The sequence below is a fragment of the Pavona decussata genome, unplaced genomic scaffold, assembly GCF_977016875.1.
Source record: "Pavona decussata unplaced genomic scaffold, jaPavDecu1.1 SCAFFOLD_39, whole genome shotgun sequence".
NCBI lineage: Eukaryota > Metazoa > Cnidaria > Anthozoa > Scleractinia > Agariciidae > Pavona > Pavona decussata.
This window is the reverse complement of record NW_028145461.1, coordinates 886,727-905,000: the sequence shown is the minus strand read 5'-3', so window position 1 is coordinate 905,000 and position 18,274 is coordinate 886,727. Positions and strand designations below refer to the sequence as shown.

Genomic DNA, 18,274 nt, shown 5'->3' with positions numbered 1-18,274 from the left:
AAATCAAGCCTATATCAGTTTTAATGCATTTGCACCGAATATTTGTTTTTAAAATCCCCCAGAAGAACAACATCCAGCGATCCAAGGTATCATCCCCAGCAATACAAGAGGCCGGAATAATGAAAATACTTCTTACTCCCGCGCGACTGCTTACGATCAACGTTATCTTTTTTTATCTCCTGCCGATTCTAGTTAGTTGTGGCTCTTATCAGCATATAACGAGAAACCGCAAATAACCCAACTTTAAGCCCAATTATCTTTGATGCCCACTATTGAAGTAACAAAATTCCAACAAAGTCGGAAAGTGTAGCCTTTTTCAGTTTACAGCTAGGCTTAGAAGATACTGTACGGTCTCAAAAGGATACTCAACACAAATGTGCCAGTAAATACAAAATGAGCTAGCATTATCTAAGGTTATGGCAGATTAATTAGTTTTCAAGGCCACCAACTAACATTTGCATTCAAGCAACGTCTGTTTTAAGCTATTCTTAAAACAAACGTTACCACATTCCTCAGTTAGGGCACGAAACCATAAATTCTACTATTCTGGACACTTTAAAAAAAAACTCACTTTCAGTTGCGATAGGTGTCATACTCTAATAAGCAACTCTAATATTCAACAGCCGCCATTATACAATGCAACGTTAGCACGCTCAGTTGACTTCCTGTGACGCCACACTGACCGTTTGCGGATGTCTCGGGAAACCAACTTCCGGTCAGACGATGCTTAAAAATAAATCAGTGAAATTCACATATCCCACTATCTTGTACCCAGAGTCCTCTGGCTTTTTGGTCAGCGGTGGTTGCCAGTAGATTACACGCTGACCAAAAAGCCAGAGGACTCTGGGTACGATATTGCATATCCCAGCCAACGCCCCTAGTTTCTGTTCCCTTATTTTCTCTTACTAAGGTTCACTCAGTCTCTGTTGTCGTTTTCACGCATGTAACATGTAACAGAGGGGAGTCAGAAGAAGTGGGCCAACAAACCCACCAGTCCAAAGACGAAGGAAAACCAGGCCAGAGAATTGTCGAACGTGATTCTTCCAATTTTAAAACAACACCTCCTCTTCTCAGCGTAGGAGACAAACATTGTGATGTGACGACGTTCTCTGAATGGATGACCTTCATTCCAGTCAACAGATGTGCTGCAGTTAATTTTCTCAAAGATACCTTTAAAAGAAAAGAAATGAAATGCCAAAGTATAAATTATTGAAATTCGGTGACTGGTTTCAGTTTAAAGGCAGAAAACTTGAATGAAGGGGTAGATGATTCCGAACATTTGTCCATTTGTCAGTTGAGCCCATCCGAAAAATTTAAGCGGGGCGACATCACGATACTATATCAAGAATGTTAACATACACGATTCAGAATTTGACAGAAAGTTGTGTTACCTGCATATAGTTGCGATTTAACTTTGTAGATAGTTAAAAACGCCTTTACTAACCTGTGCAAGAATTTGTAATTTTAGCAGCAAGACAACATGGAAGAAGAAATAAATAAAGATGAAGCAACAAACACATTATGTAGTACGCCAACTCTGTAGCGACTTTTGAGTGCAATTCTTTGGATACGTGGATGACTGATAAAATGACGTCTGCTCCATAAGTGAACCAATGTAGCACGAACCACCAACTGTAGGCTGACACGGTATTGAACACCATCGTGCACAGGTCTTCGTGAATCCTTATGATGTCATCAAGGGTGCCATTTTGAATGTCCCGGATGTGCCTGTACGCGTCTTGTGAAAAGGTGCCTACGAAAGATAAATAAAACAATCATCTGCCAAAAGGAACTGATCAGTAACAGCAAATAAACAAATAAATAAATAAATAAATAAATAAATAAATAAATTGCCCGTGAAAGAACCCAAACATGCCTAGCTGCCAGAATATTTTAAAAAATTGCGTGTCACATTAAAGAACGCCTCTTTCACGAGTTCTAATTTCTCCCCTATTTCTCAGTCTAGATATGGTGCGCGGGGGTGCGCTATGCCGATTAGCAAAAATCAGTTTGTTGAATTTTTCAAACACAGTGAAGCTTCTGAAAGAGGGTCTAGGGAAATGGCTCAAGTAAAGGCAACCGCATTCCCATTAAACTAAAGGGGATTCGAGCTAACTGAAACGTGGTTTGGCAACTTCTACCTTTTTGAACCAATAATGTTGGTTGAAAAAGAAATCAACAAGATTGGCAACCCTTCTTTTAAAAATGATTAAAGGGTTCAGAATCCTATCGGATTCACATTGGCCTATTTGGGGGTCCTCTAAAAATGCTTAATTGACCCCCACGCTATCCTAATTTATCTACCGTCAATCTATGTAATTACCGACTGTATCAAGTAACTGGATATTTAAATTGATAACTAGGATACGTAATTGCAAGTAACATCACTGTCTTTGAGTATAGTACTTATACTTTTGTACATTCAAATTTTTTTGCCCACCCACCCTCCCGGGTCAAAGAGATTTATTCGGCGATTTGTATGTAACTTTAGATTTGCTACCTTCGCAAATAAACTTCTCTCTCAGCCAACAAAGGAATCTCTGTTTTTATTTGTTATTGCAGCCTATTAGGGTTTGTTATTTGCCGATGGCCGTCGGAATGATGGTTAACTCTACGTTGCCTCTCAGTATCAGCTCGGTTAACTTCTCAAAAATTATCATCTAAGTTATTAATTTAATACCGATAAGCAACGATTTTGGTCACGTTTCCACGAATTCATTACTTTAATGATTAAAATTGCTACCGGGCCGTCCGTTTGTGACGTAATATATTAAACACGAGGAAGAGTTTTTCATCAGATATCCAAACACTGAGAAGTAGGTTGAAAAAACGAGGCGCAGCCGAGTTTTTTTAAACGACTTCGAGGTGTTTCAAATATCTGATGAAACACACTTTCAAGTGTTTGATATAGCTTCTCAAATGATCAATAATTCTTGGAGAAATTCAAGGCTAAAGTTGGCAAAATTTTATGGTAATTAGGATCACATATCCAAACCACGGTCACGGTAGTGATTTTCTTTGTTTTCTCTTGATGAATTATTAATGAGTTTGAGAAAGAATTACGATATATTAAACGATGGCATTTCCCCAGTCCCTTGGTTCTTCATTATCTTACTGTCGATCGTATCAGCTCTGTCAGCTTTTCAAAAATTATCAACTATAATGAGTTAAACTGATTAGCTAAAACCCGATAGACGACGATTGGCCTTGTAAACTATCTTTTGGCTCGTCACGCAACATTTCCTGAACCAAGGTTGGGGAGGAAAGATTGCGTGACGAGCCAAAAAACTCGTCTGCGAGAGAGGCTACGATTTTGGTGGCGTTTCCACTACTTATTCGATAGTGTTGTGTTCATAATAACCCCTTGATGACGGTCACATTTTCCTAGTTCCTTGGCGATTCGTGATTTGATTTATTTTGGAGTCCCACTCAGTATGGCCCACTCAGTTACATGCAATTAAGATTCATTACGCGCTCTGGAAAAGCGTGAAATGGCTTACCTAGGGCAAGCGAACTGACAGCAAACACGTGACAAGAGGTAATCGCTGCCCATTGTGCCAAATACTGAGCTCCTACTCCAGCACGGTCAGCACGGGTCACAAAAAATTTCACTTTTGGATCACAGGCGCAGACACTCGATGTCATTATGTAAAAAGTAGCTGATAAATATAAAAACACTGCTGTGATGAGAACAAAAGCGAGAAACAACCAACCTACGTTGTTTTTTATATCAAGGTCGTTCATTAATGTTTCAGAGGGAGCCACCATTGCCGAGTTCTTTCCTTTGGCCACGTAGAAACAGCCAATAAAAAAGACGTAAGAAATGAGAGCGGCGATAGAACTAATCGTATAAACAGCGTTCCCAATTGCCGTTTCATGAATAGTTATATAACTTCCTTTGTCCGTTGAATTCTGAACGCGGCGGTAGAAGCCGCCACAGTGTATCACGATGTAAAGATAATAGGCAGTTTGTGAAACGCAAGTAACGCAGACTAAAATACGAAGAACATAGTTCCAAGCCTGATGTCCCCATAATCCAAGAGAACAGAACCAAACTTTAAAAACAGTGAGCACGATCCCATTACATTTATCAGTTTGGTGCTCTTCTCGACCAAGCCGGAAGCTGAGATATGTTGGTTGTTCTTCGTTATTTTCTTCAGGGACCTCTTGCTGTTGATCCAGTAGTTCATCTTCCATGTTAGGTTGACAAATTGCCACCAATCAATGACTGACTTAGTTCAGACGCGCGCTGTCGTGGTAGCAAATCAATCCCCTGTGAATAAAGCCACTTCAAACGCTTTACTTTCGGTTTCGATCACTCGGTGCACAGAAATTCCCCAGGAATCCCTACAACCTCGTTCCCAGAGTCCTCTCCTACTCGGCCCCCGTGGCCGAGTAGGAGAGGACCCTGGGAACGGGGTTGGAATTCCGACTCGTACTCTTCCGGTTTTCCAACTGAATTAAACTCCCATAATGTTTTTTGCGGGAATCAAAGGCTACTTTGATTTTCCGACAAAAAGCTGGTTTGTATGACCGTTGATAATGATTTTTAATAAGGGGGTTTTCCTGGCAATGTAGGTAGGTACGTCCAGTGATTTCCACTCAGATCTAATGTTTACCATCCTCGAAGACCCTGAGGGGCAGTTAGTAGGGAGGAAATAAGAATTTTCATAGGCAAAAGTTTACAACAAGAACGAGAGAGCTCAAAAGCGGGGCATGGAAATTCTTCTGGAACTGGTTCGGTAAGAGTAAGTGCCCAGGGGCTCTCCCGTTCAAGATTGTTGCAAACTGTCGCCCATAGAAATCCCTTCCTCTCGACTAGCTGCCCCTGGGGTAGCCTGAATTTCAGCCGCCTCCTCCCCTCGCTGCGAGCGGAGGAGGCGGCTGAAATTCAGGCTACCCCTGGGGATCCGAGGATGATTGTGTACAAAAATACAGTCAGCTCTCTCATAGCGACCACTTCTCATAAGCGACTACCTCCCGTAAGCGACCACTTCATAAACAACCGTTTTGTTTCTCAGTTTTAACTTTAAACAGTATTTAAAAATACTGTTTCAAGAGCTCTCTAGAAAGCGACCACCGCTCAAATTTCTTAAGGGACCGCGACAGCTTTTTAGGCCAGAAATTTGACATATTCTTTTGTTTTCTGTTTCCGGTAAGCGACCACCCAACATAATCAAGTATGATCGTTAGTAAATGACGCAACCCCAGACTGCTGACAGATAAAAACAGTTTACAGACAGATAAGATGGCTATAATTAGATATGTAGGTAAACGGGAATTGTTACAGTGTTCTGTTCCAAAATGTTCTACAAAGTTTCAGGTGATTTTAATTAACACGAGACACATTGACAACTACTGTACACTCTACTGTACTTTTCCCGAAACTTGTTTCATGTGAAATCTGTTTGAATTCTCTGAGACGTTGAGACTACCCCCTGCGGAGAACTTTGCGCGCGCGTGATCACGTGACACGCGCGCGATATTTCAAATTTTTATGGCGCGTACGATTTTGTTGACGCGCGTACAAGTTTTTGCCTTTTTTCGCTAGAGGTTGTAGTTTCTTTTCACACTTTGTTGTTTACCATTTTCCCGTTTATTTATTGGGATTAAATTTGGATTTGCCTACCATTCAAGGAGAACTTTTTCTTAACATGGTGCCGAGACCCGGGAAGCGAATGGTCGCCGTCTGAAGAGGATTTCATCTACAAAATGGGGAACGAAGATTTGAAAAAGAAGAAGAAAATTCGAGGAGGACATAAGGGATATGTCACGAAAACTCTGGAAAGGATTCTATCTCTACTCGACCGTTTCGAGCCCACCGTGGTTAATCAGCTGAAAACATATCGGATTGCTCTTGAAGAGAAACTCAAGATTCTTGGAAGTCTAGATGACAAAATCCTCGGTCTACTTAAAGAGGATCAAATCGAAGCAGAAATAGAAGAAACAGGAAATTTCAGAGAGTCTATTCATGAAATGATGGTGAAGATAGACGAGGTGCTCCTTGCGGAAGTGGAGAACAATTCAGATAAGTCCAACTCTCATTCTGTTACTTCTAATTCGTTTAGTTATGGCCTTGGAGTAAAGGCAAAACTACCTAAGATTTCTCTGAAAAAGTTCCATGGGGATCCCATGCTTTTCTCTCCCTTTTGGGATTCATTCGTAAGTGCTGTGGACGAGAACCAAGCGCTGTCAGATGTTGATAAGTTCAACTATCTTAAAACCTTAGTGGAAGGTACGGCCGCCGCAGCCATTCGTGATCTTCCTTTAATAGCCGATAATTATGAAGCGGCGAAAAACATTCTAAAGAAGCGTTTCGGGCAACCACAAGTTATTATCAATGCACATATGGAGAGTCTCGTTAAGATAGCAGCAGTAGCATCTGACAGTAACTTGAAACGTCTAAGGGAGCTTTACGATCAAGCTGAGGCCCACATTCGCGCTCTTCAAGCTATAGGGGTGGAAAGTGAATCTTATGGAAAGTTGTTGATACCCCTTCTGATGGAGAAACTACCAGCAAATCTGCGCTTAATAATTTCAAGGTCCATAGATAAAGAACAGTGGGACTTAGATGTACTCTTAGGGGCCTTTGACAGCGAAATTGAAGCAAGGGAGCGCTGTGAACTGATTGAAAATAACTTGTCTGAACCAGCTGTGATCCCAGTGAAGTCGAATGTCGGGAGATTTATTAAGGGTAGGTCAGGCCCCTCTACCGCATCTGCCTTAGTAACACAATCAGAAGAGAAGTCTGTTAGTTGTACGTACAGCAGACAGAAGCACCCCAGCGCGCGTTGTACCACCATCACTGATATTGGAGCTAGAAGAAATCTATTAAAACAACAGGGGCGTTGTTTCTTGTGCTTGCGTCGCAGTCATCTGGCGCGGAATTGCCCTTCTAGCAGCACGTGTCATGATTGCTCAGGAAAACATCACGTGTCGATTTGCAATAATGCCAAATGTACAACTGCGCGTCAAGAGGGAGTCCAGGAAGGGAAGTAAACTCGAATACATCTGTCCTTCAATCTGCAAACTGCTATTGGCTAGGTGTCTAGCGTTAATCAGCTCCACACTGGTCTCACTATGCGAATCTTGTTTGATAGTGGAAGTCAGCGAAGCTATATGACCGAACGTGCCAGGAACAAGCTTAATCTATCCGCTGTAAAATCCGAGAAGCTTCTTATCAAGACTTTCGGACAAGAGAACGAGCAACTGAAAGAATGCGATGTCGTTGAATTCTGTGTCAAAGGACTTGGTGTAGACAGCTCGACAGTTCAGATGACTGCGCATGTAGTTCCCCTAATTTGCAGCCCTCTAAAGGATCAATCAGTGTAACTTACCCAACAGTCTTACAGACATTTGGTTGATTTAGAACTCGCGGATTGCCCAGTCGTGGATTGCGGCTCAGAAGTGGATATCTTGATTGGAAATGACGTCTATTGGTGTTTCTTTACCGGAGATCTGAAACGGGGGGAATTTGGTCCTGTCTCCATGAAAACGACTCTTGGTTGGGTACTATCCGGTCCCTTACCCCAAGAACTGAGTTCTGAATCTGAAGTGAATCTGACAACCTGCCACACTCTGAGACTTGACACGTCGCATCCTTTCGAGGCTGTTTCAGAGGAAAAACACGGAGACCCGCTAGTGGAAGAAATGAGGAAATTCTGGGAGTTAGAGAGCATTGGTGTGTTAGCAAACGAAGCATCTGTTCATGACAAGTTCTTGGATACGATTCACAAGCGCGATGGCCGCTACGAAGTATCTTTACCGTGTAAGGAACATCACCCTTTGCTACCAGACAACTATGAAGTTGCAGTCTCACGCCTAAATTATGTCTTGAAGCGTCTGAGAAGAAACCCTGAATTGCTCGCCGAATACAACAGAATAATAGAAGAACAGTCGTCTTGGAATGAAAGGCAAAACATCTGAAGAGAGAAAGGTTCTTGGTCTGAACTGGGACATAACAAGAGATGCCTTCATTCTACGTTTTGATTGGCTGGTTAACTTCGCTAAAGACTTGCCATTGACCAAACGATCAGTTCTTAGAGTCGTCGCTAAACTTTACGATCCTCTCGGTTTCATATCTCCACTGTTTATCACAGTCAAGATCCTCTTTCAAAATTTGTGCAAATTAAAGACTGACTGGGACGAACCTCTTTGTGATGAACTGAACTTCAAGTACACAAGTTGGTTGTCAGATCTGATGAAAGTTCAGTCTATTTCGATTGACAGATGTTATTTCCACAACGTTAGAGATCAAGTAACCTCTCTGCAAATCCATGGTTTTGGAGACAGTTCAGAAGTCGCCTACGCTGCTACCGTATATTTGAGAATCGAGACGATTAAAGACCCGGCTTATCATAAGCAAAACTAGAGTTGCACCCTTAACGAAACCAACAATCCCACGACTTGAGCTTTTAGCTGCGTTGATATTAGCAAGGCTAGTCCAGCGTATCAGAGAGGCGCTTTAACCGATAGCTCAAATTAATGAAGTTTTCTGCTGGACTGACTCCATGACGACGCTGCACTGGATAAAGGGAGTCGATAGAGAGTACAAGCAATTTGTGCAGAACAGAGTCAAAGAAATTCGACAACTGATCCCATCTGAATCGTGGAACCACTGCCCAGGTTATGAAAACCCAGCTGATTTGCCGTCCCGTGAAATGAGTGCGGAGGCCTTACAAGAGTCTGAAATTTGGTGGCATGGACCCCCTTGGCTGCTCAGAGGAAAGGATAAGTGGCCCAGCCCAGCGGATGTCACTGAATTGTCACGTGACTACTATGATGAGATGCGTCCCAGCGACAAACCGAAGAGTAAGCTGATTCATTCTACTGGACTCGTTGTGGAAAGCAGAATCCCAAGTCTGTCCAGTGTATTGGACCCTAACAAATTTGGCGACTTCAAACGCCTAATCAGAGTAACTGCCTTTGTACTCCGATTTCTGCGTAACACAAGGTCAAAGGAGACCCAAGAAAAACTAGTCGGACCGCTCAGTAATGAAGAATGTGAATCTGTGGAAATCTTGTGGTTGAAGGAAATGCAGAAAGCTGTAGTCAGGTCCCCAAGATTCGAGAATTTGAAACAACAACTTGGCTTGTACTCAGATGACAATGGATTACTCAGATGCAGGGGAAGATTGCAAAACGCATCCATACCGTTTGATGCTAAACATCCTATTCTTTTGCCAGTTGACCATCATTTGACAGTGCTTATTATCGATGACTGCCATCAGCGAGTGCTACACAATGGTGTTAAGGAAACTTTAACGGAACTGAGATCTCGATTTTGGGTCACAAGGGGAAGACAAACTGTTCGAAAGGTAATATCGAAATGTGTGAATTGCAAGAAGACCGAAGGCAAGCATTATGCCGTCCCGCCAACTGCACCATTGCCTCAATTCCGCGTGGAAGAGAACCCTGCCTTTACAAATACTGAAATTGACTTTGCTGGACCGCTATTTGTGAGGAGTGGCGAAAATGAGGAGCAGAGCAATATGCAGAAGGTCTACCTTGCACTGTTTACCTGTGGAAGCACCAGAGCCGTCCATCTTGAAGTGGTACCCAATCTCAGCACTGAAACATTCATCAGAAGCTTCAACATTTTATTTGTAGACGCAGTATTCCGAGGTTGGTTGTATCAGACAACGCTAAAACTTTCAAGACCGCCGCAAGAGTATTGTCTTCAGTGTTTGAGCTTCCAGAAGTACAGAGGTATCTGTTGAATCTTAAGGTGAAGTGGAGGTTTAATTTGGAAAGAGCCCCTTGGTGGGGTGGTTTCTTTGAACGCTTGATTCGTTCTGTGAAACGTTGTCTGAAGAAAATTCTCAAGAATGCCAAGTTGTCGTATGAAGAACTATTGACTGTTGTTACCGAGGTGGAATGCGTGTTGAATTCCCGCCCTCTGACGTACGTGTCTTCAGAAGATATTGAGGAACCACTCACACCATCTCATTTGATGACAGGAAAAAGATTGCTTTCAATTCCTGACGAAATTGCAGTCGACGAAGAAGAGACAAGTGAAGTTTCACTTCTCACAAGAAGACAGCGTTATTTACTGTTACTGCTGTCCCATTTCTCGAACCGTTGGAAGCGAGAATACGTGGTAGAGTTGCGAGAACACCACAGGACTAAGAAGGGAACTTTCACCGGTCGCTCAATTCAGCTAGGAGACATCGTTACTGTGATGGAAGAAGGAAGGTCTAACCGAGGAACGTGGAAGCTTGGAAAGGTTCAAGACGTTCATCCAGGGAACGATGGTCTTGTACGAGGAGCAACGGTTGAAGTTATCTCAAACAAAGGCAAACGTACCCATCTTAGGAGACCCTTACAGAAGTTGTATCCTCTTGAAGTTACCACAACGGAAGTTGCAGATGCAAGTTCACCAACTTGCACCCATCCAGAACAAAGACTCAGAAGGAAGGCAGTTGTTGTTGGTGAAATGAAGAGCCGTCAAGTCGATCAGTGTTTTGCTGAACTAGATGATTATGATGAACACTGACCGAGGGGGGAAGATGTTTGAATTCTTTGAGACGTTGAGACTACCCCCTGCGGAGAACTTTGTGCGCGCGTGATCACGTGACACGCGCGCGATATTTCAAATTTTTATGGCGCGTACGATTTTGTTGACGCGTACAAGTTTTTGCCTTTTTTTGCTAGAGTTTGTAGTTTCTTTTCACACTTTGTTGTTTGCCATTTTCCCGTTTATTTATTGGGATTAAATTTGGATTTTGAGCCTACCATTCAAGGAGAACTTTTTCTTAATAAAATCAAATAAATCAGTTCTTATTTGCCTAATTTTAGCTCATAAGGTAATGTTTTTATGTAATTAATTAATTAATTAATTAATTAATTAATCATTATAGCATTTGGCTTATTTTGTTGATCTTTCCCGTAAGCGACCACCTACCGTAAGCGACCACTTTGTCGTGCCCCAAGGGTGGTCGCTTATGAGAGAGTTGACTGTGATATCAACGAAAAAACAGAACAAAACAAAAAAATCAATAATAATCCGAGATATGAAATACCAAAACAATACTCAGTTACGGTTTTGATTACTCGGTCCCGAAATTCCCATCTCTTCCAGCTTTCCAAAAGAATTGAACCTTCAGAGCATGCGCGATGAAGCTCCCCACAGCCACGATCCCTTCAACCAACGCCACGATCGATCCGTCAACAGTTTTTCAAATCGATGTGATACGTGTACGATATTTTCCGACATTTGGATTTATTTTCGACATCAATATTGTAACATCATTGCCCACGTGCAGGTAAACCTCTTATAAGAGCCAATTCGTCGATAAAAGTAAACCGATGCCCCTTTCCTGCGTTCCACTTCCCTGGTAGGGAACTTTATAAGCGGCGACGATTGCGACGCGAACGAAAACGTCGCTTGGAATTAGATTAAAACAAGCGAAAGTATCTCAAACTTGTAAGAGTTAGTTCAATTTTTTACTTACAACAAATTGGAATTTCGTAGGATAAGATTCACTGTACTGTATGTCAGAGACAATGCAGTCGATGCCTACAACACCACAATACCACATTATGTTGTATCAATATGTTGTACTGCACGTCTCTTGTGTACCATTGAATTATGTTTGATAAATTAAAATATTGGGCTGTTCAACAATTCTTGTTTTAGCAGGACTTGAAAAAAAACAAAATGGAACATTTGGTGATAACATGTGACAACTTGGTTTTGAACAACCAATTTTCCATCTTGACAAATGTCTTGTTGTTGGCTTTAATAAAGAAAGGCTCTAATCAGTAAACGTCCGCATACCGATGTGAATCAGACCGTACAATCAGATGATACAATGAATAAAATGCTTGAGTAAGGGAAAAGAAAATAGTAAATACTTTTAACATGGCTAATTGGCTTTTTACTCTTTCACTCAACACTCTCCGCAAAGTTATCCTTTACCGAGGGTTAGGTCAATAACAAGCTTTTTTTTTTTTTCTTCAGTTTTGTAGTGTTTTCTGATGCGAACGGAATATTTGTTCAATCTCGTGAGTAACATCCCACGGATAAATTGGAAATACGCCGGCTATTCTTGCACGGCCTCAGTAACATTTACACGTGATGACATCGGGTGGTAAACATGTTTTGTCAGTTGTACTGATTGAAAATTTTGCATTATGCACTTTGCTTCGTCTTGGTTAAAGTGTTAAAGAAAAGACAAAATATATTCCCCGAAAAGAACAAACCAAACAGCATTAACTGAAAAATAATTACTTCTATTTCACAAGGCGAGCAGTAAAGCCACCCTGTAGAATCATTCATCCATATTTACCATCCTGATATTACCTTATTATTAATCTATTGCTCCCGATTATACTTGAATGAAATTTAAAAGAAATCATTAGTCACCATTTACATGCGCTGCCGCATTAAGTGTATAGACATATCAATCAGGGCCGGGTTGGTCGAAAGCCGATTGACGCTAATCCACCATTAAAAGTTAATCGAGGCTTTTATAGTCGTTCGTTAAAATGGTAAGGCTAATTTCAAACTAAAGGTAAAGAAAAGTCTAAGTCAAAACTGAGGGCCGAAAATCTTTTGGAAGAATCTTTGTTGATTAGCAATTAAACTCAAGTCAAAGTTTGCATTAATCCAGGGTTATCTTAATCGGGCTTTGAACAACTGGGCCGGAGCAGTGCTATCCGCGAAGGTTTGATCACCAGCCGCTGTTCGGAAAAATGAGCCCCGAGGGAGCAAAGGAAATCAAGCCGGTAACAGTTTTGATGCATTTTAACCGAATACTGATTGGCTTAAAAATCCCCGAGAAGAACAAATCCATAGGCTCGATTTCCAGCTGATGTTCGGAAAACGAGCAGGAACAAAGACCGGACTCGAGAGAGCGGCGGAAATCGAACCTAACAAATCCAGCGATCCAAGGAATCATCCCCAGCAATACAAGAGACAAACAATATCAGCGAATGATGAAAATACTACTTATTCCCGACCGCTAACGATCAACGTTATCTTTTTCTACCCCCTTGACTTTATTCTACTTCGCGATATTTATTTCCCTATTTCTTAAAAGCAGTTTAAAAAGTCAATCCCCTAATCCTCTTTACATTCAGCACAAACTATCTGAAAAATTGTTTTCGACTTGCTGTTGGCAAGTATCGTTGTCCAAGCTGAACATGAAGCAATCGTTGAATTATCCCAACTTCACTGACTAACAATTATCATGGAGAAATCCTTCCCCGAGGCTTATATAAGTTTCACTAAATCGCATGTAAATAAATCTGTATTTCCCTGATTGGATAGTAAGAGGTTATTCACGACGACAAAAATGTATATTGTATGATATAAATTTTACAATAGAGTCAGTCTTTAAAAGTATTTTTCAAGCTTTTCTAGCGAGGTAAAAATAAAAAGTGTCAAATTTGGCGTGGCGGAATTTACCACGAAAAGAACTATTATCTTCGTCTTGTAATACAAAAGTCAGACTATGGTGAAATGCTATGACCTTGTAAGTTTTTGGCGTTTTATTGTTATTATCTCTACGAGGTTTTAACCAATCCAAAAATGTCTCAACGGGGATATAATACGGGTCACAAAATAAAGCGAATACTAAATCACATTTAGCGCAGAGCACTAATCGAGGAGACACTTCCCAGATCGAATTTGAAGTTAGAAGTGTTGGTTTTTGAGGAGTCAGGGGAAAACCAGAGTACCCGGAGAAAAACCTCTCGGAGCAAGGACAAGAACCAACAACAGACTCAACCCACATATGACGCCGAGTCCGGGAATCGAGCCCGGGCGACACTGAAGGGGGGGGGGCGAGTGCTCTCACCACTGCTCCATCCCTGCTGCCCAGAATTCTTCGTGATTTTACGGATGCAAAAGCGGAGGGCGACGGGAGAGGTCAATTTACGAATTTTGGGGAAATGGAGAAACGTTTCGACTTTGAGGTGATTAAATTTAAATTTTGAGGGTAACGACTAATACATGGTCACCAAAACAGTCTGTTGACACACAAAACTTGTGCCCTTCTCTTAATTCTTTCCTATAAATCACATCTGTCAACTGTAACCCGCCGCCCTTCGTCTTTACTGAGGCGTCGCTCGGGAAGAATACACTAAGGTGTATGACCGAGAAAACGTTGATCTAACAGAACTACAGCGAAAATGTCAAAAAAAATTCAAGTACTTTCTAGTGTCTTTGTAGCGTCTTTGCTGGATCTCAGCATCTGCGCTGCCACTTGAGGGAATATGGGAATCACGTCGAGACTAGATGAAATGAAACATCAAAGCTGTAAGGCCAAAGAAAAAGGAAAGCCAAGCCAGCGAAGTGTTAAACGTGATTCTACAAACTTTAAATCCGCACTGCCTGTCTTTGGCATAAGAGATGAACAGGTCGATGTTTTTACGATCTCTGAACGGATGGCCTTCATTCCAGTCCGTTGATATCGTGCGATTTATTTTCTCGTAGACACCTTTAATTAAAAAGAAAAGAGAAGAGATGAAAGATTACAGATGCAAGCTGGTGTGGAGCTGAAAATATGGCCGTCTTCTGTCTGGAAAATAAATCCCGCAACATTATCGGGTAAGATAATTGATTTACATTTGAGTCTTTGATAAATCAGGCCACTCTAGTTTTGCTCATATTAACGATGTTCAAAATTCAAACACATAAAAGAACGTGAAAGTAGTACCGTCGGTTGCATAAGAGTGACCACGTGACGAAAAAAGATGAAATTATTATGTTTGAAGCGTGGCATGTTTTGTCACCGAACATTTGAAGTTTGATTGGCCGAAAGCCGTCACACGGGCTTTGGTACGCAAGCAAGTTGTTTGTGACTGAAATTCGAATGAAACTATTGATTGAATGTGGCTAAGATATTAAAAATCTTTTTAGCATACGAAGAAATTTCACTCACTGTAAAACTCGTTTGTAAAAAGTTTGTCTAATGCTTATCAGATTCAAATGTTGGATGTCAAAACATCCCATGTTTCAAAACCAATCAGAACATGCTTCTCTGTCATGTACTTGTGTTTAAAATCATGCACCAATAATTTTGAAACGTCATCATCCCTCCCGAGGGCAACCTTCCTGACATTTGAACTTCTGAAACTTGGCTTGCTAAAATTCCCGCATTACAGGACCATAAAGCCGCTTTTAAAACTTGAAGTGCCCAACCCAATAGCCGAATTTGGCGTTCAATTGCCCTTCCCAAAAACAGATGTTCCAATTTTTGGTATACACTATTTGGAAACTGTTTCCCTCCAATTGAAGTCAGAATTCCTATTAACACCTTCGAAAGCATTGCAAAGTATGTGGAGATCCTTTTTGCTGAGCCCACCCACAAAGCAACATTTCAGATTTTTAACTCATCCATGGATCAGGAACCAGGTGTATTCCGCCGGACAAGAAGAAAGGTGTAAGCTTGACACTTCAGGCTCAAATTCCCCACCCCACCCAGGTAAAGTTCAAATCCCCCACCCTCTGAAAGGCCCTTCGCGCCAAATGCCCTGGTCCTCGGGCAGGGGAAATGAGTGAAATGCCCGGGGTATGCCCGGGATGGGAGGGATGTTAAGGGCTTGAATTGATCGACGCATTACATTTTCCAAAAGCAGCCGAGAGCAATTGTACTCTACTCTTGCTGAGAGAGCTATACAGGCAGTGCAGACACCCAGTTCAGTGAGTATCGGTTTGGAACTTCAGTAACCCTCTTTCACCGCAACGTTAAAAGTACTAATCCTCAAGAATTTCAGAGTTAGCTCCTTAAAATATTCTTACATTCGTGGGAACTGGGTAAAGTCTTCTACGCAGCTGTTATTTGGGTCAAATGATGGATCAGATAGTTCGCTCTGCAGTGTATTTTGCAGTAAACCCATGAATTTCCTAGTAAGCGTTAGCCCTAGTAAGGAAATAAGAGACGGCACGAGGCATAAAAAAATACAACTTTGTCCTAGCTTGGGGTAAGTTGCACCCACGACTTCCAGATTTGGTGGTCGGTTGCTCTACCGGGCCAGACGGGAGGAGCGCGTGCGTGATAGTAGTGTTAATTGCGGCAATGTGAATATGAAGGGTACAGATGAATGTTGTGCGGCTAGCACTAAGGACACAAATGATGGATAAGAGAATTAACTCTCGATCTGATCACTCCTCACTTCCTCCCCTTTGCGTGACGATAAAAAATAACGGCTGCATAGAAGACTTGGGGTAGTTTAAATTTCTGGTGGTCACCACTAGACTTGTATTGAATTGTGTACTAGTTCTGAATAATAATGGCTAATAACGATATTTCAAGATTTCTTTGAAAAACTGTAGAATGAGAAATTCAGCTCTTACCAGCGCAGTAGCTTGTGATCTGGGCAGCACATATACAAGGGAGAAGAAAAAGATAGAGGAGACATACAAAGAGAAACCCAAAAGAAACCATTTCCTTTGTTGGAGTATTCAACTTAATTTCTTCCGCTATATATATTGCACCTATAAGGACACTTGCTCCATAAGTGAACCAATGCAACACAAACCACGCACTGTAGGCTGACACGGTGTTGAAACTACTGTACACAGGTCTTCATGGATTCTGATCATATCATCAAGGGTGCCATTTTGAATATTCCGAATGAGTCTGAAGGTGTCTTGTGTGAAAGTACCTAAGGAATACAGATAATCGATTATTATCGATTAACATTAATTTTCATTCATCATTGATTTTATCGATTGTTTTGGGCCTGAATGGGGTCAGCGCTTCTGCATAGTAGGTGCCCATTTCCTCACATGCTCCAGATTTTTGGTTTAATAACAATGTGTTCATTGCATTAGACATTGAAAGAACACACCCTTTTTACAGATTGGAATCAAAATTGTATGGGACAACGTTGATTAAATGAATGGATCTTGGGACGTGTATCTGGCATCCCCTGAAGATTTTGTGGTGGCGGATGAAGTCACCAATTTGGCAAAGGAGAGAGATCCTGGTGACATCGAAAGCACTCCCGCCCTTATCTGTGATTATTACTATAAGCTGGACACAGCGTATACGTAGCGTTCGATTGACCGTAATCCGGAATAATAACTGTAATAATAGTAAGAGGAACAGATGTTAGCTTTCTCTCTTTAAGAACATTTGGGAAGACATTGCTACAAACTTTCGCTGACACATTGTACTCCAGTAACTCCCAAAACCTCTTATGAGGGATTTCTTGTCATCATTTTATGTATTCGTATTCTGGAATAGGGTCAATCGAACGCACCCTTACACTTGCTGCCTGTTAAGTACAGGATAGACTTAATACTGACAAAACCATATAAAGGTGTTTAGTACGAATATATTTCTGAGCTCACTCCGTTAAAGACTGCTTCGATCGCGATCTAGTTTAAATTTACGGGTACTACGCTAAATCAATGCACTCAAAAAACACTCAAAAAAGAGAAACTAAGTAACCAGTTCACGTTTCACGTCAAAATAAGTTTGTCAGTATGAAACCCTACACCCTGCAAATTGAATACAAATTTCAAATTAAAAACTCACCAAGTGCGAAAGAACTGACAGCGAAGATATTACATGTGTTAACTGACGCCCAATGAGCCGAACATACGGTTCCCACGCCTATCGCTGAAATAATACGAATATTCTCCATTCTGTAAAGTAACACGGTCCAGCCTGACATGGTGTAAAATGACAGGAAAGCAGCAAACAGCAAGTACACCTCCGTAACACTGTGAACATCCACCATTGACTGTGAGGGACAAACTAAGGCCGAGTTCTTACGTTTGGATGCCATAAAGCAACCAACGAAAGTAAGATAGGAATGGATAGCCGCCACAGACAAAAGTCCATAGAAAATTTCTTCCGTTCCAAGGTCATCCTTTTCAGGTGCCGTCGTGTTGGAAGAACAAGGAAAATCTAGGCAACCATTCGCGATGACAAAAAACTCAAATAGAACTTGACATACACATAGTAGGCTGAATAAAACGCGAGGAATGTAGTTCCACGCTTGGTGTCCCCATAATCCGATCGAACAGAAGCAAAATTTGAAAAAAGCCAAGACAAACCTTGCATATATACTGGCGTGTTGTTGCTCGCGCCCAACACGGAAGTGAAGATATGTAGCTGGTCTAGGATGCAGAAGGGGCTCCTCTTCACGGCAAACTACCTCTCCTCTGTCGCAGTCTTCTCCTTCCATGTTGCTGTATGAGGCGATGTAATTTTGAAGTCGTTTACTCGATGTGTATAATGAATGAGAATTAACTTGAAGACGCTCCTGTTCATACGATCACAGCAACACGGATGTCTTTCACTTCTCGTGACCA

The 18,274-nt window shown here is 41.6% G+C and overlaps 1 protein-coding gene and 1 pseudogene across 2 annotated transcripts in view; both read right to left on the bottom strand.

Moving 5' to 3' along the window:
* Nucleotides 1-4,322, bottom strand: part of LOC146483354 (uncharacterized) — a 5,387-nt gene extending 1,065 nt beyond the window's left edge. Inside the window, exons 1-3 of the mRNA XM_085106020.1 lie at nt 3,501-4,322; nt 1,445-1,753; nt 1-1,170 (exon numbers count right to left, since the gene is read on the bottom strand). The exon at nt 1-1,170 is cut by the window's left edge and continues 1,065 nt beyond it. Of these exons, the coding sequence (XP_084962146.1) occupies nt 965-1,170; nt 1,445-1,753; nt 3,501-4,197 (1,212 nt within the window). The 5' untranslated portion in view covers nt 4,198-4,322 and the 3' untranslated portion in view covers nt 1-964. The remainder of the gene's footprint in view (nt 1,171-1,444; nt 1,754-3,500) is intronic.
* Nucleotides 4,323-12,218: 7,896 nt separating this feature from the next.
* Nucleotides 12,219-18,274, bottom strand: LOC146483353 (uncharacterized; annotated as a pseudogene). The gene is made up of 3 exons (XR_014863879.1): nt 17,493-18,274; nt 16,304-16,614; nt 12,219-14,444 (listed from the first exon to the last, which is right to left on the bottom strand). The product of XR_014863879.1 is annotated as an uncharacterized LOC146483353 (transcript).